This window comes from Capsella rubella, unplaced genomic scaffold, assembly GCF_000375325.1.
Source record: "Capsella rubella cultivar Monte Gargano unplaced genomic scaffold, Caprub1_0 scaffold_8, whole genome shotgun sequence".
NCBI classification, from domain to species: Eukaryota; Viridiplantae; Streptophyta; class Magnoliopsida; order Brassicales; family Brassicaceae; genus Capsella; species Capsella rubella.
The window spans coordinates 10,652,666-10,675,801 of record NW_006238916.1 but is presented as its reverse complement, the minus strand read 5'-3'; the positions used below and the strand labels follow the sequence as shown (position 1 = coordinate 10,675,801).

Sequence of the window (23,136 nt, the reverse complement as noted above, 5' to 3'; positions counted from 1 at the left end):
CCATATTAGTAAAAAAAATCTGTACAATATGCAATACAATATAATAGATGATTTGGTATGAATCACAATCAAACTAATTTTTTAATACAAACTAAATATAACTTACCGTTTCCACTCCAATGATTATCAGATTTAGAGAACCACAAATATAAGATAAACCAATGCTTTGACCCGATAATACAAGTATCTCTTAATATTTCAGAAGATGAACAGTGGATACAGCAACTATGCCGTTGAAGAAGATGAGTGACTTAATTGCATGACTTTTATAATTCCAAACGATTGGTATTTTTGAAAAATATTTCCTTTTTTATTTGATTCCCTTATTAATTGTTTCCTTTTCTTGTTTTTAATTTTCGATTTTATAATTTAAATTTTTAAATTTTGTTTAAACAATATTCTGAACATTTATTAATATTTTAGGTGTGATTTTTACAATAATTAAAATGGAAAATATATATGTGGAAGGATAATATGGTAAAAGTGTGCTATACAAATCTTTTAAAATCTTGATAGGTTAGTGTGGTTGTTTTCAATAAATTATAGGCTATTATAGCAACTCTTTTTTTTTTTGTCGTTTGGTATTTTCTTGGGAGCATTGGAACCCAAAACTAATAATGATAAAGAATCAAAGGTACACAATTAATTTGATTATCAGTTTATTAGAGGTACAACCAAGTGGACTGATCAAGAGCCAAAAGTTTTAGGTACATGAGGTTCTTGCTTAAAAGCATATCCAACTTATGACACATTGCAATGCAACTCTTGTTGATAAAATTCCGTTTGGATATATCAACTAGATTAAGGAGAGTATTTATGGCTTTGTAGAAAGGTTAAGTTATTGGGGGTAAATAAACTTTAGTGTGAGATTCTTATGATATGTCTCTCAAATGACTCATCCATCTAGTCCTATTTGTTGGACTATGATAACATAAAAAGTTTACTAAGTTCCACCTCATAGCCATTTTAGTTATGGAATGAATAACAAATCACAATTTCATAGATCTATTTACCCTCAAACTCACAATATTCAAAATTTTAGTATTACTTTAGGATTGATCATCCATCATGTCAATGCAGTGGTTCATTCAAATGAATCGGGTGAACTATTATGATTTCATTTAGAGAAAAAAAACAATGGGTATAGACTATAAGTATTGAAAACATAGACTCTCTACTCACAACAACGCCTTCTTGCACAAGGAGGTGGTGCTAATGAGGTCCACAACAATGAAAACGATACGATATAATTATAAAAATCAAAATTACATAAAAGAGAAAAAGGAGAAAGACATTTAGCCTTTCTAGGAAAGAGTCAATGCTTTGCGCTTTTTTACTTTCCTCATATTCACATGATTATTTTTCTCTACTTTGGTACTTTGTGAAAATTTCAATTTGATTTGGTTTCTGCTATACACTAATTTCCAAACTTGTTTTGCAATGAGTGAATGATGATAAGGACGCAGAACTTTCCTCTTCCTTGGAAAACAAATTCCAAATATCCAAATATGAATGAACAATTTTTTCTACGGAGACAGACAAAACCCAATTAACGGGGTGTCGTTGAATCTTCTTTCCCAGACCAGACGACTAAGTTGACTTGACATACACAGCATACAAGTCAATAACTCAAGTCTTCGATTTGAGCTTTAGTTTGTTTTCTCTAGTTTCACTTGTCTTTTTCTCTTAGACGAACTTAACAAATTTGATAACAAGCAAAATTTAAAATACACACATTTTATCTTTTTTAAAAATATACACACATATGTACTTTTGTCCCAAAGAAAAAGAAAGAAAAGAATGTATTTATATATGATTTCTCTTACAAGGTTTAAGAAATGATGAAGATCTTCTGATACATCTCATCGAGTGAACATTCCATCTACTAGGAGATCTCTTCAACTTCCAAGTAGAATCAGCTTTTCATCTCTGTTTACAGGAATAAACTATTCTCACTTGTACACTCGTGAATGCTTACATTCTACAGTGTATCTACAAGATGAAACAGAACACACACACACCAAAAAAGAGCTGATAAAATTAGTGGACATGACCTTTCATGACCATCTTCAAGAGTATTACTTACATTACAGCTACGTGGGATTCTCAAGAGTCAAGACTATTTACATCAACATTCTTATGTTGTTGATCGTGTAAGTAAAACTTAAAGAGGCTGGAAAAGACAACCATTCGCGGGAAAAAACAGGCCTCTGTAGTCCGATGAGAATAAAGCCTAAGACAAGGTCGTTGGGCTTCAACTTTTCAGTTTTAGATTAGGCCTTTAATTTAGAAAGCCCAGATTTAAAGCCCATATAAAACAAGCATATTATTCGGGACCGACCAAAGTGAAGTAAGTTGTGTGTGTGTGTTGGATTCTGATACGCAACTGAAACTCATATAAAAAGCAAACTCAGTGACGCCGTACACGTGGCACACACAGACCACAGAAGTATCATCTCCTATAAATACCGATTCTTCCGCCTCGCGTCAACAGAAACCACCATTAACCCTAATTTTTGCCGAAACAGGTCTTTTTGCGCAACTCCTGAAAACCCTAGATCTACAGATCTCCCCAATCCCACAGGTAATCAATTCTTCACTTGTCTTCCACGATTTGTTGATTCCACGATCTGTATTGTCTTCTTCTCCGTGGTCTGATTTTGGATTTTGGATTTGTTTTGTGTTTTTTTTTTATCTTTTAATTCAGGGAGATTTTTGAAGATGGTGTCTGATGCTAGCAAGAAGAAGGCAGCTCAGAAGAAAGCTGCTGCCGCCGCTAAAAGAGGTGGTAAAGCTGCTGCTGCATCTAAATCCGCCGCTACTTCTTCCAATGGAGTTGATAGCTTGTCCAGTGGCGTCGAAGCTCTTCAAATTTCTGATCGGACCTGTACCGGAGTTCTCTGTTCTCATCCTCAATCTAGGGATATTCGAGTATGCCCTTTTTATCTCCATCCCTTATGTTTTATTTTCCTTTTTTTTTTCAATTGTTAACTAGGAACAGATCTGTTTAGTTATTGATTCTGTGACTCTTATCGATGCGTGATTATAAAAATTGAGATATGTTATACTTTGTATCCCCTGATTTTGATGGAATCCTTTCAACATCTGTTTGCAGATAGAGTCACTGTCTGTTACGTTTCATGGTCACGACCTTATTGTGGATTCGATGTTGGAGCTTAACTATGGAAGACGTTATGGTCTTCTTGGGTTGAATGGTTGTGGAAAGTCCACTCTTTTGACCGCAATTGGACGCAGAGAGATTCCAATTCCGGACCACATGGATATCTATCATCTTTCTCATGAGATTGAAGCCACTGACATGTCTTCCCTTGAGGCTGTTGTTAGCTGTGATGAGGAGAGGTTGAGGTTGGAGAAGGAAGTTGAGATTCTTGTTGAGCAGGTTTGTGTAATAATTCAACAATAGTCTAGATGGTTGATTGAACTTTGTTTTCTTGTTGGATTCTAATCATGGATGTTTGATTATTTCCAGGATGATGGAGGCGGAGAGCGTCTTGATTCTATATATGAGAGGTTGGAAGCCATGGATGCTGCAACTGCTGAGAAGCGTGCTGCTGAAATTTTGTTTGGTCTTGGTTTCGACAAGGAGATGCAAGCGAAGAAAACTAAGGATTTTTCTGGTGGTTGGAGGATGAGAATTGCATTGGCAAGAGCACTCTTCATAATGCCAACAATCCTTTTGCTTGATGAGCCGACAAATCATTTAGGTTGGTGATCTTTCTTCTTTTTACTTGCTTTGGAATGTTTTCATAGTATTGTGTTTTTAGTGCTGGTTCTGATGATATCTCCTGAAACAGATTTGGAGGCTTGTGTCTGGTTAGAAGAGAGCTTGAAGAATTTTGACCGCATCCTTGTTGTGGTATCTCACTCACAGGATTTCTTGAATGGAGTGTGTACAAACATCATCCACATGCAAAGCAAACAGCTCAAGTACTACACTGGTAACTTTGATCAGTATTGCCAGACTCGTTCTGAATTGGAAGAGAACCAGATGAAACAATACAGATGGGAGCAGGAGCAGATTTCTCACATGAAGGAGTACATTGCTCGGTTTGGTCACGGTTCAGCCAAGCTTGCTCGTCAAGCACAGAGTAAGGAGAAAACCTTGGCAAAGATGGAGAGAGGTGGGCTCACTGAAAAGGTTGCCAGAGACAGTGTTCTTGTTTTCCGTTTTGCTGATGTTGGGAAGCTTCCACCTCCAGTGCTTCAGTTTGTGGAGGTCTCTTTTGGGTACACACCAGACTACCTCATATACAAAAACATTGACTTTGGGGTCGACTTGGACTCAAGGGTTGCCCTAGTAGGACCTAATGGAGCTGGAAAGAGTACGCTGTTGAAGCTCATGACTGGTGAATTGCACCCAACTGAAGGAATGGTGAGGCGTCACAACCACTTGAAGATTGCTCAGTACCATCAGCATCTGGCTGAGAAGCTTGACCTGGAATTGCCTGCACTTCTCTACATGATGAGGGAGTTCCCCGGTACCGAAGAGGAGAAAATGAGAGCTGCGATTGGTAGATTTGGCCTAACTGGTAAGGCCCAAGTAATGCCAATGAAGAATCTATCTGATGGACAAAGGAGCAGAGTGATCTTTGCATGGTTGGCTTACAAGCAGCCTAACATGCTTCTGCTGGATGAGCCTACTAACCATTTGGATATTGAGACGATCGACTCGCTCGCTGAGGCACTGAACGAGTGGGACGGTGGTTTGGTCCTGGTGAGTCACGACTTCAGGCTGATCAACCAAGTGGCGCATGAGATATGGGTTTGTGAGAAGCAATGCATAACCAAATGGAACGGTGACATTATGGACTTCAAGAGGCACCTCAAGGCTAAAGCTGGACTTGAAGATTGAAGATAGAGAGGTCAAGTCTTCTCCTCTTGGAGCAAAAAGCGAAAGAAGACTCTGATTGAGTCACGCCGAGAGAGAAAGAGAGGAAGGATTTGGTTTACAATGGTTTTGGGAATGGTTTTTAACGAGTTCTGAAGCCACACTTGAGAGACATAGAGCAACCATACTCGTAATCTCTGCATCTCTTACGCATATAAGAGGTCAGAGATTCTTTCTATATTAGTATTATTATCATTATCGATGTGCACTTTTTTTTTTTTTTGTTATTGTTATTGAACGGTTTTTGAAGGCGGAAACAGAGAGAAAAAGTAATATTTTTGGTGGTATTTGTAGGAATATTTTTATTTTCTTTAAAGACTGAGATGTTGACGATTATGGTATTATATTTAATTATTAAAAGTGATAATCTTCTCTAAATTTATATTCGCATATTCGTTGGTAAAGTATCCGAATATTCTATTCTATGTTGATTCTGGGGAAGGTACCTTGAATCAACTACAGAGTAACACAGAACCTTGGCTCCTTACAAAATTTAACTACCAGTGATCATTGTTACATTCAAGCTTGTGTAACTCTTTACTGGTTTTTACTCGATCTTCTGATTCCTTTATTCGTTTATAAGAAACTATTAGTTTCTCATACTCCAGCTCAGATTCTTTTGTGAGATCTGTTTCTGTGATGTGAAGATTACTCATTCAATTACTTCTTCCGTAGTCTTTGTTCATAAAGTTTTCTTCATGTGGACTCTTAGCATTTCAAGCATTTTCAACAGTGAGATCTTTATCTATTTTCCTTCTTGTAGTTTGACATTAATTCTGACTGTAGAAAAGCTTTTAGTTGCGGGGAAAAAGAGTTGTTGAACATTTTGCCTTTCATTTAAACAACATGACAATAATTTTATACTCAAGTACCAAGCTCATCGAACCTTACTTATCAAAGAAAAGACCTTGCTCAGTACACATCTCATATATGGAGTGGAATATGAAACTATAAAGCAGATTAGATGAGCATAACGTTTAAAAAGAAAATATCTGGTTAGTTGGTCTTCAAACATGATTTGGAGTTCCAGCAACTGGCGTTGGAATGTCAGCTAAAGCTACTTTCCTGCCTCTCTCAGACCGACTATTTTCAGCAAATTTGATGCTTCCTTCGTGCAATCCTTGTTGTTTCTCGTTCTCTGTCCACTCAGAAGTGTAATAATATTCTTCTTTGGATCTTTCTCCATCGCTCGACGGTCTTAGAAACATGCTTCCCCATTGCGGAAAATGTATAAACGCAACCGGGAGTGTGCATAAAACTGCCATTGCGCCCATCAACGAGAGTCCTTCCGCTGTACTAAACCTCGATGATGAGAAGAAAATCAGTTGGGTCAAACCAGACCCGAAGTTTCCTCCTGCGCCGGTTAGTCCCGATATGAGGCCTAGAGAGCGGCGCGAGACAAAAGGTGCAACCCCGAAGAGGGCTCCGCAAGCTGCTTGTGTACCGATTGAGAAAAGCATCATTGCTAAGATTGCTATGGGAAGTGAGCTAGCTCGACCTAGCCAGATACAGAAAAGAGCTCCTACAGTTTGAAAGATCCATAAGATCCACAACCGGCCTCTCATGCCAAAAACCCGAGCTGCAACATCGGAGGCGTAGCCACCGAAGGGACGGGCGATGAAGTTAGCCATTCCAAAGCTGGCTGCTACAATACCAGCTGTTTGAAGCTTAAGGTTAAACCTGATATATGTAGAAAACAAGAAAACAATGGTTATAACCTTGTGCTAAGTAAGATCATCATTTGGGTTTAACTAAGTTTAAATCGAACCTGTCGTAGAAATATCCGGAGATAACGTTGTTGATCGTTAATTCAATTCCCATGGAAAATCCATAAAGAATGAATAAAATCCATGTTCTGTAGTTCTTCACAGCAAACCAGAATACCTATCACGTTGCATAATAACAAGATAAACTGTTAAGTGACGTTATTTATTTATTTTTATTTTTAAGTAACCAAAATACTGATTTTACGTATTTGTTGCCATTATAGCTATGGTCATTTGTTTTAGGCAACTTAATCACAATAGCAGGTATTATTCCTGATTAATTTGCATCTAAATGCTAATTTCGAAAGAGAGTCACAAAGTTTGCTACGACTAAAATTAAATTGCAAGATTCTTTATATGAGACCTCTATTGTTCTTCTTGTATTTTATTTTTATATAACTAAAGATGAGGCGAAGTATGACATGTACAGAAAACTACGTACCTTGGAGAATTTGTCTTTAGAGACTTGACCACTCTTCTGAAGGGTACTTAGGTTACCGTCAGGTAGATCTTGGCCGAGAGTGAGGACGAGAATGCCCATGATAATTTGAAGTAATCCGGGTACAAAGAAAGCTATGCGCCACGCCATGAACGGAGTGGCTCCAGCAAGTTTGATGACTTGGAAGACCATCGGCATGAGGAGTTGAGTCACTCCACCGCCCATATCTCCCCACCCGCCGGCGCAACCATTCACAAGTCCTATGATCTTACCGTTGAACATGACGCTGGTCCAATACTGGCACGATACGAACGTGGCGAGGCAGAATCCGATCATGAACCGGACGCATAAGTATCCGCTTGGGCCTCCCACAAACGACATTGAGAAGACGGTTGGGGCGGTTAGCATGAGGGAGAAGGCAGTCCCGTACCGCGCACCGAGGAGATCGCAAACCGCTCCCATGGCTAGCCTTGAGAAAATGGCGCCAGAGACGGATGCAACTCCGGCGTTCCCAATGTCAGTTTTGGTGAGGTCGAGGTTGTCGCGGATGATGGGGACTAATGGTGCAGCGGCGAAGGTTGAGATGAAGCAAGTGAAGAATGAGAGCCATCCTAAGTGAAAAGCTCTCATGTGAGGTTTTGCAAATGAGAGTGGGTTGAACACTTTGGCTCGATGTTCGGAATCAACGGGAACGTGGAATTTAGCCGTTGGATCGTCTGACTGGATTGTTTGACATGAAGGATCTACGGAGAAAGAGAAGACTTGCTCTCTTGCTGTAACTCCATGCAAGGAGGTTCCAATGGAGCCTTCGTCATTAGAATTGTTGGGCGCCATTGTAAGGTGAGAGTGAGATGAAAGACGTTTTGGTGCTCTTTGTTGTGTTTTTGGTGTGAGTTGGAGATTTGAGAAATGCTAAGTATATATAGAGCCAGAGGAGGGATAAATCATACATAGTTACATTACATACCAATATCACAAAGGTGGCCTGTGGTTAGGGCTAGGTGGGTCCAATAATGAGATTTGAATAATATAAGCAAAAATTAGCAAGGACTTACCAATTTGCATGTGAAAACTTATATAATTATCAAATGATAACAGCATTTAGTATTAGATATGTGACTATTTTAATTACTAATGGCTGACAAGTATTATAAAAGTTGGAGAACTAAACATATTATTCTTCTTGCATAATGTAGCTAACTAGCTACTAATTCATACGTGCTAAGTTACAATTAAATTACTTTTCATACGTGTTTAAGAGTTTTTTTTTCTCGATAGGATAATTTAAAGTTATGGAAAAGAAATCTACCAATTATCTTACGTGTAAAATCTATTCGGGGCTATTGGCAGCCTGGCAGGTTTATACGTATTTTTCTCTAAGATGGAGAACGTTGACAGTTGGCATTGGGGCAATAAGCTAAGAAAGGCCTAGGAGGCCGTACGTATCATCGAAGGCATAAAGTGTCAAAGTGTTTTTAAATACAATATTTATTTGTCTCTTGAACTGTTGAACATTCCATGTGGTCGACTCACCAACTGAATTAGTAGATTACTTCCTACAAAAATGGTTTAACGTTTTATATATTGTCTAGTTTATAAGTTAAATATTATATACTTTCCGCCTATGATGTTCGCATATCCTCACTATGAAACGAAATGATAAGTTGACTTTCTTAAATCAATTCCTGAGTTTTGTATTATCTCTATATATATAAGCTCTTAAACATATAGTTCAGTTCTACGTTTTCGTTATATCAGTTGGTTGCTTCAAAGCACTATGATTCGTAAACTAGAGAGATCATGTTGTTTTCCACGTTCGTTCATCAACAAATTTCGGTAGAATAGTAGTACATTCGTCACATATTGTAAGTCTTATAGTTTACTAGAATGACCCAATATTAATAAGGTGAAACCTTTCTTTTTTTATATATAGTTAATAGTTATATTTATATATAATATATAGTTTTCACATGTAGGGAAGGCAAAAAAGTCCAATGTTTATAGGTTAAGAAATTTCAAATATTACGGGAAAGGTCAAACAAAAAAAATTGTCTTAAAACAATATTCTTTCATTACATGAGTAATGTGGCTCATTGACTTCTTATGTTTATTAAATTTCGAAGGCTCAACTTGTTAGACTGAAGTTTCATGTATATGTTAAGAAGAACTTAAATAGACAGAACAGACATTTTGAGAATTTCTTAACTTGGTTGGTAGCCTTTCGTTTGCAAAGATATCCAAGTTTTATTGGCCTAAAGAAAAGCTATTAAAAGTATATATATTTCAGTTTTTGTCTTTTCCTTTTATCTCCCGGTTCAGGTTATATTATACATTGAAGGAAAAACAAAACGAAGTAGACAAATTGAAAGATTCAGATAAGCTTTTTAGATTCGGATTTTTTCAATTGTGTAGATACGGGCGTATTGAAGTGAACATCATCACTAGTATAGACTACAAGTGGCTTAATTCAAAAGTAAACGGTGTGAATAGATTAGAGTCAAAAGTTGTAGGTTAGAAAGATATATTTACTTTTCATTCAGCGTGATTAAATTGAAGGCTCCTTTTTGTAAAAATTGAGGAAAGCTTAAGTTGATATATAAATAAAATAGTTGCTCCAATGACGGCAATTTTCACGTAACGATGAACATGGGATTTGTTCACCAGAAAAGTGGTTGATGCTTATCGTGCTCATATAATAAAATTTCCTGATATGTGATAATTGTTGACTTGCTTAAATTACATTAATGATAACTTAATTGACTTATCTGTTAAATTACTTATTTTAGACCCGTACAGATCACACATCATTAGGTTCTGTCCTTATGATGCGGAGGGTGTACGGTCTCTCCCCTCTGACTGTAATCCTCATGTCGTTCAAACCATTTGAATATATGATACACGTCAGTTACATATCTTGTTCTCCTAATTAGTAGTTTGTTTAGTAATCAGAAAGTTTTGGGTAAAACTGAACTAAACGGCGGTACCGGCGCCATATAGTTCAATAGGAGAATTGGAATTATATGATCATACACGTCGGTTACATAATGTTTTACTAATGCTTTGGTAATTCAATAACACAAAATTTGGTTAACAAAAATAAAATAGAAATTGAATTGCTTAGTCTTCGGTTGCGATATGCGATACATATTCTCCAGAGATGTACTATTACATTATGAGAATATTTTGTAAAGTGTGTATATCAGATAAGAAGTTTATATATACTGACCACATATCATATGGGATAGATAAGCAAAGATATGTAAAAAGTGATATTGTTGTAATGCACAACAAGTTGTGTTCCTCCACTTTCTATAAGAACCACCGGAAAAAACAAAATATAGTTCAGTGCCTTCCCAAATATTCTCGACCACATATAAATATACGAAAACTAAATTGGTAACAATCAAATACACACAACTTTGTTGGTTAAAGCCCAAAGTTGTTTTTTGCTGAACATTCCTTTAATTGGTCAGTGCAAGTCTACAATTTCACAAGAATACCATAAATTTTCATTCTAGTATGAGTTTAGTTATGAGATCTTCATACTATGTTTAAGAGGAAAGTAAAATTAAAACAAATCATGATTTTATCATTATATATGGGTTATACTTATAATCAATCAGTTAAGAAATCTGAAATCAAAGTGGGCTGAAATGCTGAGAGGGCTTCCTAAAAAGTTCATATGGTCAGACCCTATTACCGTTTACATATCTAGAGAGAAGTTATCTAATTTGGCTCGATGGGATATTTTTGAATACTGACTATGTTGAGTTGGTCAAACAGTTTAATCTGCGAGATACACTGAAAATAAAGGATAAATTTTCAAAAACAATACAACTCTTACGAGACTACATGAAGAGAAAAGTATCCCTTTTATAGAAATTAAACTTGTAACTCCATAAAATTACTTACACATTTGAAGCAATAGAAACTGATACAAGACATTTAATTTCAACAAATATATGTTAAACGTGTTCCGGCGTACCACTAGGAGGAGATGTTGCAGACCCCACGCGCCTTCCACGCTCCGATCTACTATTGACGGCGAACTTCAAACTCCCTTCATGCATACCTTTTTGCTTCTCCGTCTCCGTCCACTCTTTCAAATAATAATACTCCTCCGTAGACTTCACTGCATCTTCCGTGGAAGCCAAAAACATGCTTCCCCATTGCGGGAAATGCACTAAAGTAACGGGTAGTGTACACGCCATAATCATCACCCCCATCCACGTCAGTCCTTGCTCCGTAGTGAACGTTGAGGTTGAGAAGAACACGAGCTGGGTCAAACCGGAGCCGAAGTTTCCTCCAGCTCCAGTAAGACCAGAGATGATCCCTAAAGAGCGGCGTGAGATGAAAGGTATGATGGCGAAGGTGGCTCCACAAGCGGCTTGAGCCCCGAGAGAGAAGAGGATCATGGAGAAAACAGCTGTTGGAAGGGTCGTGGCTCGGCCTAGCCATACGCAGAAACCACCGCCTAAGGTTTGGATGATCCATAACGTCCAAAGACGGCCTCTCATGCCGAAGTGTCTAGCCGCAATGTCTGAGGCCCAACCACCAATAGGACGAGCAAAAAAGTTAGCCATACCAAAGCTTGCAGCGATTATACCGGCCGTGTGAAGCTTGAGATGGAACCTGCAAAAATAGTCAGCATGTATTGAGTCTTTTTTATCCATGTTGTTTATATTGTTAGGATCTAGTTGGTAACTAATAAAATTTAATGTGGAAGTATCGAATATGCAAAAAAAGGGTTAAAGTATATATGTTTAGTAGAATAATTTTCTTTAGAAATATTATGTTTTGGTTAAAAATATCATTTGAGCATGCAAGGTATCAACATTAACTACATTCAAGGTTGAGTTTTACTGTATCTATTATATAACATGGTTCATCCAATGGCATGATACACACCACTCTGCTAATAGAGTAAAAAACGTATAAGTATTGTTTATACTTTATAGACTAAAGGATTCAATAAATATAAAACGAGTCATTAATAAGTTTACCTGTCGAAAAAGTACTCAGCGATGACGTTATCGGTTGTGAGCTCTACTCCCATGGAGTATCCATATAACAGCACGAAAACCCATGTCCTATAGTTTGTGATCGCGTACCATAAAACCTGGTTAAATTGTCCACGAGAAAACTATATATCATGAGTCTTAACCCAAAAAAAAGATCTTTAACAGAAAAAAAAAAGAACTGTATGATAGGGTATAATGATTTATCTGAAGATGATATATATAAAGATATTACAGTCACTTAGGTATAAGGATTTCGCTTATTCTATATATATAAAAACGTATCATCTTCTTTTTCTATAATTCGTTTTAAATAAGAATGAGCCCAATTGTTTTCTTAAAATTAATTAATTGATTATTTCCATCTATCTAAAAATGTTAATATAAGATCTATATCAGAATAACCTTTTAAATATAACATGAAAAGTATATAAGTTAGACAACGACCTGCAGATCTTAATATATAAGATTAAGACTCAAAAGGATCCAAGAAGAGGTTAAAGTTATTTAATTTAGGTCTTAATTACCTTTGAGAACTTGTCTTTAGTAACAGCACCTTTCTTCTCGAGTGTGCTTCTATTACCATCTGGGAGGTCTTGTCCTAAAGTCAAGACCAAGATACCCATGATGATGTGCATCCACCCGGGGACAAAAAAGGCCATCCTCCACGCTGTGAAGGACGTAGACCCCAAGCGTCGAATGATCTCATAGACCATCGGCATGAGTAGCTGCGTGACTCCACCTCCCATGTTCCCCCATCCGGCCGCTGTCCCGTTCACCAAACCTATGATCTGACCGTTGAACATTGTGCTCATCCAGTACTGACATGACACAAAGGTTGCGAGGCAGAATCCGATCATGAACCTCACCGTTATGTACCTATAGCCAAAATATTGTTAGACTTCCAAATCAAAAGACTAATCCAATATATATATATATAGCCACTTTACTTATTATTATTTTAATTTTGAGATTATATATCCATTGTTCTTTCAGAAAATTTCTTTTCGAATCGGTTAGTGAAACGGGCATATCATCACATACATATGTATATAGGAGAGTCTCAAACTAAGTGAAAATGGTCTTAAGCTTTTTGCACAATTTTGCAATTTACAATGTAAGCAAGCTTACCCGCCGGCATCAGCAACGAAAGACATGGAGAAGACGGTCGGAGCAGAGAGCATGACGAGGAAAGCACAGCCATAACGTGGCCCAAGGAGATCGCAGACGGCTCCCATAACAAGCCTAGAGAAGATACTGCCAGAGACAGAAGCAACACCGGCATTTCCGACATCTTGTCTGGTGAGATTAAGGTTATCTCGAATGATGGGGACAAGAGGTGCTGCAGCAAATGTGGAGATGAAGCAAGTGAAGAATGAGATCCAAGCAAGGTGGAACGTTCTCATATGTGGAGCTTCAAAGGATAAGAGTTTGAAGACTTTGGCTTTGTGTTCGGTGTCGACTGGAAGAGAGAATTTTGCTGATGTGTCGGAAGGTACGGCCGGAGACTCGACGAAGAACGCATAGCTTTGTTCTCGGCCGGTTACTCCGTGCATTGAGCTTCCGGGTTCACCGAAACCATCGACCATTTTGTATTCGATATTTGGCTAGTGGTCTTGTGTTTAGGGAACAAGAAGAAGAAGGGACTGGTTTATATAGGGAAACGTAAGTTGACTTGGTAAGAGCTGATTGAGATTCGAAAAGGCTATAAGTGGGATTCGTTTTACGTAAATGATACTATAATAGTATAGTTGTTAACGATAATTAATGATGCGACGTTGTTTATGCGAGACTGATTACAATTATACACAAGTTGTGTCTATATATTAATAGTATGGAATATTCACTTTCGCCGCGAGCATGCATACACGAGAATTTAGCCTCGTCATACGTCCCAAACGTTCACTTTTATAGTTTTATTAGATTCCAATTTTGTATTTATCAACATGATATTACTAAACTATCCATATCTTTAGGATTTAATTTGTTTTTCCTGGACAAATCTTTAGGATTTAAATTTTTCTTTACTAGAGAAACTATTTTTCAAATTTTTTTTTTGTTAAAGAGAGAAACTATTTTTGGAATTTAGTTTCTGTTATTTCTTTCTTTTACCTTGAACTTTTTATGCAAAGGGAGATGAGCAAAGCAGTAATGAGCCAAGCTTTTTCTTTAGATATAGGCTAGAAACAGCCATTTTACTAGGTAGTGAGATTTTTCCACATGATGAGATGCAAATATGCAATAATCCATCCAAGAAGGTCCCGGCGGTGTGATGCATTTTACATGTGAACGACTCCTGTGCGTGGGTGCTTCCTCTCTATACGTCTCTGCATGGATTTCAAAGGTTCAATTTGATAATACTTTTCTCTTTGGGGGTTAAAACATTAAAAATTGTAAATATACTAGTCACTAATGTGATAGAACGAAACTTAAAAAATATATAGTTTCTCGCATATTAAACTATAGTTATGATGATGTAATCAGATCCCGAACTATGCTTAGGAAGATTGTAACAGCAGAATAATAGTTGTACTTACATATATATATATATATAAACTTTTCTTCTTAGAACCCCCGAAGTAAACGTGCAGCAGTGCTATAGTTTGATCTTTTAATTTTTAAGAACAATGAAACTTTACATGTCCAAAACACCAACCATTATAAATCATTCTTTAAACTTTTTCATAAGCTTCATCTCCCAATATGCAGTAAGAGATACCATTAGGTCCATTACTGTTAATTCATAATGACTTCCTTGTTTTGTGACCAAAAACTGTTTTTTTTTCTTTTCTAGCTAGTTAGCAGTTTTGTGCTTTGGGTTTACTAGTTAGATATAAACATATAATCAAACTCAATTAGAAAAGTAATTTCTGAAGAAAAGAAACTCAATTAGGAAAGTAATTTCTGAAGAAAAGAAGGAAGAAGAACCAAAACACTAATTACAATCTTAAGATTGTCAACTGCAGGAACTGACAACATGCTAAGTTACAATGCCAGCAGATTTACAGGCGCACACAAATAGTTTTTATATGCTAAAATGTGAATTAATACGTACGTGTCTCTAAGATTAAGGTGGTCCAAGTCCAACGATTGCTAGCCAGATTCTCTGGATTCCATTATAGATTATACAACTGTATATTTGATGATGTCATCTTCTTTAATTATATTTTATCACCGAAGTTAATCTCAAGTTAAGTTATTATTAATCCTATTATATATTACTTCTTGTCAAGACACTTAGCTTGAGAAAAACTCCAAAATGTTCTTTATACGTTTCCTTTGTCCTTTTCCATCACAATAATCTATGATGCATAAATTTATATACGTATCCAGTTCTTAACAATTTCGAAGGAGCTTTATTTGTGGAAGTCAAGAATCTAAAGCCTTATATATATATCATTCAAAGAAAAATGTACTACATATATAATCTCCCAAATTTGTGCAAGTTAAGACTATACACACGGTCACACATTGAAAAACTTAAACTAAAGACTAAACCAGAGATAACAAAGTAAGAAATTTACTAGTAAGCAAAGCAAAAGGATCATGGGGCACCTAGGAGAATCGGATCACCCAAACCCGAGCCGTGTTTTCCGAGGGCAGAGATGCTTAGAGAACGTTTCCTCATCTTTTCTTTACCAGACCAGAGTCTCGGGTTCCCGTTTTCGCACGTTAGCAGCGATGCGCATAGCTGAAGTGGCTCGACCAGCTGCTGGTTCGCAGTCCGCAGAAAGAGGTCTAAGTTTTGTATGTACTTGTCGTCTTTTGTTGCAGCCTTGTGGTTTTTTTCAGACATTATGGCAACCGTATCTCGCGACTCTTCCTCGTCATCTGTCCAGTAGCTTTTGTCTTCCATTGCAAGATCATCGTATTCCTCATCTGATTTTGTTGATTGCTCATCAACTGATCCCACCTGCAGACATTATTGCAAGACTCTGTTTAGCACGGAGAACATATATAAACAACTAAAAGATCATTAAGAAGATTTACCTCTTCATGGTCTCGCTTGTTATCGTCATCGCTAAAATCTGTATCTGGCTCGGGAGGATCATCCTCGATTTCTTCGTCGCTCCCATTCACTGACTGATCCTCCTTAAGCTGAAAGAAATTAACAGAGAAGATAGAGAATCATCAAACAACCTTCCACATAACAAATGACATGAGAGAAACTAGTTTTAGAGTACCTCTTTAGAAGTTCCTTCAGACATTCTAGGCGAGCTGCAGCAAGAAGAGTAATACCGACTGCTAGTTTCAGCTACATCAGCTCTAGAGTCATCTACGCTCCCTGCGCGGCTCGTTGCTCCATCACAAGGCCAAGCACTGATCCCAAATAGACCAAACTGAAGATTCACAGGTTCAGCTCTTTGTAGGTATCCATAAACCGGATGCTCCATTCCATTTTCCTCCATCATCTCATTACAAAAGACTGGCTTTCCGCTCTCATCAACCTTACCGGTAACCGGCCAAGTTCTTGCGAAAGTGCCATCAGTGTTGAGAAGAGCCATTAGATGCCTGGAAGAACCTTTTCTTTGGATCAGCTGAAACATCCCTTTGGAACTCAATGAATTGGCTGTACACTGGTTCCTATACTCATCGTCGATCACTGAGACAGTATTTGTGGTAGCATCATAGAGCTGTTCTCCTGCTTCTCGTCTACGCAGGCAACTAAAGACTGTTGCGTGGATCGCAGCAACACTCTTGTCGACATTGGTATTATTTATCTTGGGAACGAGATGTTTGTCAGCTCGTTTACACAGGTAGTCCTGTATTGTTCTAATGTTACGTATATATTTCACATACTTGTTCTTCTCTGGGTCAAGCGTCATGTACTTTGCTCTAACTGCAAATCGTTCCAAGTGTTTCTCCTCGTTTGCGATGTAAACCATGAATGGAACTATTGAAGGATGCTTTTTCATCAGTCCCATCTGCAAGCAAGGAAAGAAGTTAGAATTACATCTTCCAGCTTGCAAAACGAAATGTGTTAAATGATAAAAGATTGAGGCTTACCACAAAGTTAAGGCTTAAGTGGACACCTTCAACAACAACAGACTCTTTCCTTTCTTCCCATGCGGTAATGAGCCTATCGAGGTTGTCAATAACCATTTCACTTTGTGCCTTAAATCCTTCTACAGCCATTTGCTTGGGACTTAACAATACAGGGGTGGTTGGTTTTGATCCAACTTCAGTCTTTTGAGTATTATCAGCCTTCACACCTTCAGATGAATTAGCTTTTTCGTCCTCAATGCTATCCATTTTTTTGGCTCTTCTTCTTTTGGCTTTCGACTCAGCAACTGCTACAGGGTCAAGATACTCTCCAGCATGGTAAGTTGAAGCCCACAGCAAAGGATTCTGCTTTTCATCAACAAAACTCCTCATCATGTGACGGATTGAGTCGGTTGAGACTACTGTTGTAATCCCCAGCCTACTTCCCTATAAGAAAAAAAAGATCAAGCATTGTAATGCCTGTGAAGAAACAAGTGAAACAGTACCTAGCCTAATAAACTAAGATCCGGTATTGTAACGCTTATAACTGGAAGGAATGAAGATAATACCAGAAGAGCAGATAGTGTGGATTTGCCACAGCCACTGGTGCCGCACAGCAGAACAGTCACAGATTCTTTCCTCTCTCTGATTCTGTAGAAAATGGCAAAGATTATTAGATGATGTGTGAAATGAAGGATCAAATGTGGTGCGGTCACAGCCATAAACAACATGACTAATGCAACGGACGCATTGAATTTAAAATGTCATGCAATTATGCAAAGAAGGATGAAACTGAACACATAGACAGAGGTTTAAGAGTAAGCTCATATAATTTCTAATGTCCCCAGTAGAATAAAACCTGACTACAGTTCCTATCAAAAGGTTTCTTAGTGAAGCAAGATACGGTTCTTCAAAACATATATGTTCCTAAAGGTAAGAAAATTACCTGCAAGCCAGAATCAAGTCTGCCCTTTGGTCATGACCCACATACTTATATTCAGCCAGAGCATCACAGACAACGTTAACGAATATATCCCGCGAAACAACAACGGTTGCTCGCCTTTTGTACACCTCAAAAGGCTTACTACTTTTACTCTTATCAACATCATCTGTAGCTAAACAGTTAACTTTGTTGTTGTTAACCTTTTCTACATTAGCACAAGCTGAAGTAGCAGCATCACTTGTCTTCCCAAAAACTGATTCTTTCCCATGGGAGGGTGAAACGATTAAAGATCCTTCACTTCTTATTAACTCAAAAACCCTGCGACTAATCTGCACCCACAACACACACACAAAACACAGAACCTCAGAATCTGTTAAAAAAATGAACGAGGAATGAATATTGCCAAAGGTTATGGAAAAACAAAAAGAAGAGCCATAAATCAGAACCACCATAAAGAATGAAACTTTTGTCTATGTTTCAAACAAAATCATTACCTTTACAAAATATTAAAGCAAGCTCATGATCAGGAAAAAGCCAGGAAAAAAAAAATCCAAATTAGAAAAGGTAACACACGGATTAAAAACCATGCTTACTGTATATCCTGATCCCTGCCACTTACTTTCCAATACCCCGGAAAATAATTTATTGAGAATCGTTCTTATTAAAAAGAAAAAAAAAAACTTGAGAATAGACCATGTCGGTCGACGCAGTTCAGACAAAACGTGCATAGTTCCTATTCAAAATTCAGACACATCACACTGTTCCAGAGAAAAGCCAGTTCGTTATAGTATTAAAATCTCACCATCGAAAATAAAGATCCCAAACTACTAAACGACAAGAACCAAAATAAATTAAAGTTCGAATCGTAATTCAAATGAAAGCGATGTGGAAAAAAAAGAAGAGAGGAAGGTGTGAAATCGGATGACCTTGAAGGCGTGACGAGCTTTGCATCCCATAAGCTGAAGAGTACTCTGTAAAACAGGACGCGTATACCTAAACGAATCTTTCCAATTCCAGCTACCGTCTTCTTCTTCCACCGCCGTATCCGTACCGTCGACCACCACTATATACATCACCTTCGTCGTCTCCGTCATCATATCTATAGATATATAAAAAACGAATCTCGATTTGAATGTTTTGGTAATAATATGATTTTGTAACATGCAGGAGACAAATGCACAAAAAAAAGAGAAGAAGAAGAAGAAGAAGAAGCGTTGTGTAGTACCTTACCTTAGGTGGAATTAAAAAAGAAGCGTGTCGAAATTAGGGTTTAGAATCAGATGAGAATAAGAATGTTGTCGCATTATAAGAGGAAGAAGAAGAAGAAGAAGAAGAAGAAGAAGTTGTTGTGGCCATTTTGTGTCAGCTTTGTTCCACGCATCGCTTCAGTAAAGCCTCCACGAGTCTCTCTCTTTAAAGCCAAGCCACCTTCTCCTCTCTTTCTCGTTTCCATTACAGAATGGGATATTAAAAAAATATATACGTTTATTTCTGGATTTTTTGTTTTGTGTTTGGGGTTGCATTGTAACTCAACCTGTATTTTTCTTTTCCTTATAAAAGTTACACCCAACTTTGTTTTTATTCTATTTACTCCTTTTTGATGTCTAATCCAGATCAATTCATATTCATACAAATATTTTTTTTTTCTCATTAAATCTGGTTTATATTAAAAAACAAAAATTTGAAGTATAGATAACTTAAACATTATTTTCATATTGAATCAAAATTGTAAGGGTAATATCCTAGGATTTTTTTTTGATTTGAGTGGTATTTTAAGATAAAGATTTATGGATTAATTGGGTTTTTAGTACATTTTTAAAACATAATTATAGAAGTAGTACATTTACTATTCATTATTAGCAAACTAATACATTTTTACTATTTGGACACTATTTAGACACTATTAAAAACCCCCTTAAATCTAATAACTAAAAATATTCATCAAAATATATTTGTTTTCTATAAAATTTCAATTACACAAAAATCTGTATTTTTTTCTCTATAATTTGATATGCATTTAAAAAAAAAAATTCCATATATTTTTCAAACAAATTTTGATACGTCCTGCTATCCTTATGTACAGTTGTGTGTCGATGTACGGAAAATCATCCGTACAGCGGTCTATATATACGTATAATTATATGTGTACAGATATATTCTGGTCTATATATGTATATTTGTTTATGTGTAAATATGTTTATATGTAGTTGTTTCTCTTTGTACAAATATTTGATGTACAATAATATGTTACTGTACAGTTGTTTGTCTGTACAGATATCTGAAATAGTAAAATTGTACTATTTTGCTAATTGTGAATAGTAAAAGTACTATCTTTATAATTATTTTTCAAAAACGTACTAGTTTGCCAACACACCCAATATTTATTTGGTTTCTGTTTGTATCGTTAAGATTTCGGTTAGAAAGGAATTATTAGTTTAAATTTTTTAGAACCAAGTGCTTTATTTTTATTTATTTTGTTAAATATAAGCAAGTATTTCGCCGACCCCATTTGATCCGGTCTTTGTCAACATTTAATTAGGATCTATATACTTTAAAAGAAAAGGGTGCTTTATGTCTTAATTTTAGTTTTTTTTTAAAAACTAGTTGCTCAAAAAAAAAAAACTAGTTGTTACTATTTGGATTTAAAATCTACAATACTCTGATCAGTTCGCGTAAAGAAGAAAAAAACTCAATTTAAAACTTATGTGTTCAAATAAAAAAAAATATGAATAACCAACCTGTTTGAGAAATTCATATCACTCAATTTGTTTGGAAATGAACGGGTCATAGATACGACGATTACGACCCCTGCAAGATTGCTGAACAACAACTTTTTTTGTGCTACACATTAAATTGCATGATTAAAATTGGTAGGTTTAGTGAGATATTTTTTACTCAAAGTCTAAAATACAAGATTTTTCCTTAAAAAAATGAAAACACATTCCGAAACTTGTAATTCTACAATGTTTATACATTTGACACACACACGCAAAAACTGTATTAAAAACTCAGTTTTGTAATTTATTAATATTTTTTTGGAACATTGAAAAATAAAACGAATTTAAGTGAATATTCATTTATAAACTTAACTGTCTTGACTTTAAAGTCTTCCTGGGACAATAATTATTTTCTTACTGAAATGACGAAACTAACCCTTATCTACACCGTGAATTACGTGTACAGCTGAGTTGTATCAGGTCATAGATCAAAGTTTAGTTTAGGAAAACCAGAGCAAATAATTTCATGGGCCTTTGTTTTGATCGCAAGGCCACCCATCATGTGGACCAATTTAGACGAGGATGAAGACGGGGTAAAACTGTAATTTTAAAAAGGAGGAGAGAAAAAGGACAAAGCTGACTGTGTGAAAAAGACCGGAAAGGACAAGAATGGGTCAAGAGGACAAAAACAAAACGTTACATCCATGAACGTGTTTACCAAAGATCAATGGACCCTGTCAAATTATTATTTCTATATGTATTTCTTTTTTCTTTGTTACCGTACGTAGTTTCATCGTTTGTTTTGTTCTTTTTATTTTCCAGCCTATCGAACAATGGTCTACAAAAGAAACTGAAACAAAGTCATGGATGTGTGCTGCAAATACATCAGTTTAATTGAGAACTACACATATATTCTATGAAACAGACTTATTAATCCATGCATCTTAAACAATATACAAAAATCGGTATAGTTGTATGTACGTGCACCATTGCCCAAATCAAAGTTTCTTGTTCAGAACCGATCCAAGAGTATTTAGTCATCATCAGATCATGCCAATACATCCATTCTTAATTCTCCACTGGATCGGAGTTTCCTCTTACACTTCGACATCCGTCGGTTCAACATTATGATGGTAGGTTCAAATTTTATATGGCTCATAAAGGAAAAGGCCTCCTAAATTGTGAAAGAACATTTAATTTTGTTTATCAACATTTAACTTATATCAATTGGTCACGCTTTTGGCCGGCCTATAACTGTAACCCCACCACTAAATTACAAGTTCACAAAGACAATGCACTCTCTTTTGCACGTTTTGGAACATAAAAAAAAATGTTATATTCATTTTGAATATTCGCACATAAGTTTTTTTCTTCGGTTGTAATTTGTATAAAAATACTTTAAAAAGCGTTAGGTAGTTCAATTACTTTGAAAGTTTGGAATACATATATACAACATGTCAAAAAACAATAAGAAAATTGTTGGCATGCGTTTAAGCAGTTCATATTAACACAAATGAAATTCTTTTCTATTCTTTCCTGGTTTGGGTGCGAATGGCCAACTAGATTCTTCTATATTGTTACGCCCATCATAAATTTTTAATATTCAAATTGATCTACTTAAGAAGATTTTAATCCCAAATTATTGCTGAAGTTAACAAAGAGCTGATATTTCACAACCTGATCGATCTGGTTCCGTAGTTAGCTGCTTATAGGGTTTGGTACCACATAATCACATATCGGAAAAGTTTATAGCTAATTTCTCTTTCTTAAACTGTATGTAATACACACACATATTCAGACTTAGACTTAGTTGGGTCTTTTTTTTTTTTTAATAATCTTTCTAGCTACGCTAATTAATATCCACAATTCCTCTTTATAAAAACATCCACATATCTTTCCCACTACTTTTTAAGAACGTTGCATGAGAATATATTTTGTCCATTGATATCCGGCGCAAAGTTTAATTTCTTTTAAAATTCTTTCACAAAAATGTTAATAGTAAGTGATATTTATTTCCAAACTTGCAAACCAATCGTAGACATATAATATAACATATATATGTGTCGGCTTCAACATTTGTTTTGCAGAATATATATGTCAATATTATTGTTAGATAAAATACACAAATTAGAAAAGAGTTGATTGAGATTAGTTATTGACTAAATCACAAGGACTGCTACGCTAGCAGACTTTATCTTCATGTCCATTTGACTTGATCTTCATCGTCTTCATTAATTTTCTCTGTTGAATTATTCCCCCTTTCAAAGGAAATGAAATGTTTTACTTAAATTCCGATTAATATTATAAAGCTATATGTTTCGACAGCCTAGCTAGTGCCAAAGAGGCTATCACATCTTGTTA

General features: G+C 36.2%; 4 protein-coding genes across 6 annotated transcripts; 1 reads left to right on the top strand and 3 right to left on the bottom strand.

Annotated features, from left to right (window-relative positions):
* Positions 1-2,476: 2,476 nt before the first annotated feature.
* LOC17875124 (ABC transporter F family member 1) lies at positions 2,477-5,287 on the top strand. Its single transcript, XM_006280113.2, has 5 exons — positions 2,477-2,584; positions 2,708-2,931; positions 3,116-3,400; positions 3,491-3,725; positions 3,816-5,287. Exons 2-5 carry the CDS (start codon positions 2,722-2,724, stop codon positions 4,871-4,873), a joined length of 1,788 nt encoding a protein of 595 aa, XP_006280175.2. The 5' UTR covers positions 2,477-2,584; positions 2,708-2,721; the 3' UTR covers positions 4,874-5,287.
* Positions 5,288-5,781: 494 nt separating this feature from the next.
* Positions 5,782-7,948, bottom strand: LOC17876692 (high affinity nitrate transporter 2.3). The gene is made up of 3 exons (XM_006281569.2): positions 7,118-7,948; positions 6,678-6,793; positions 5,782-6,589 (listed from the first exon to the last, which is right to left on the bottom strand). Exons 1-3 carry the CDS (start codon positions 7,946-7,948, stop codon positions 5,917-5,919), a joined length of 1,620 nt encoding a protein of 539 aa, XP_006281631.1. The 3' UTR covers positions 5,782-5,916.
* A 3,131-nt stretch (positions 7,949-11,079) lies between these two features.
* LOC17876747 (high affinity nitrate transporter 2.4) lies at positions 11,080-13,721 on the bottom strand. Its single transcript, XM_006282030.1, has 4 exons — positions 13,264-13,721; positions 12,660-13,011; positions 12,118-12,233; positions 11,080-11,746 (listed from the first exon to the last, which is right to left on the bottom strand). The coding sequence occupies exons 1-4, from the start codon at positions 13,719-13,721 to the stop codon at positions 11,080-11,082; spliced, it is 1,593 nt and encodes a 530-aa protein (XP_006282092.1).
* A 1,785-nt stretch (positions 13,722-15,506) lies between these two features.
* Positions 15,507-19,577, bottom strand: LOC17876948 (P-loop NTPase domain-containing protein LPA1 homolog 1). Of its 3 annotated transcripts, none has more exons than XM_023784095.1 (8): positions 19,284-19,577; positions 18,985-19,157; positions 18,062-18,387; positions 17,685-17,766; positions 17,140-17,562; positions 16,317-17,057; positions 16,123-16,230; positions 15,507-16,045 (listed from the first exon to the last, which is right to left on the bottom strand). In XM_023784095.1, the coding sequence occupies exons 2-8, from the start codon at positions 19,153-19,155 to the stop codon at positions 15,677-15,679; spliced, it is 2,220 nt and encodes a 739-aa protein (XP_023639863.1). In that variant the 5' UTR covers positions 19,156-19,157; positions 19,284-19,577; the 3' UTR covers positions 15,507-15,676. The 3 variants fall into 3 exon arrangements, with proteins under 3 accessions (XP_023639863.1, XP_006280066.1, XP_023639858.1); XM_006280004.2 differs by having other exon boundaries at positions 19,289-19,577; XM_023784090.1 differs by having other exon boundaries at positions 18,985-19,577.
* Between the last annotated feature and the right edge of the window lie 3,559 nt (positions 19,578-23,136).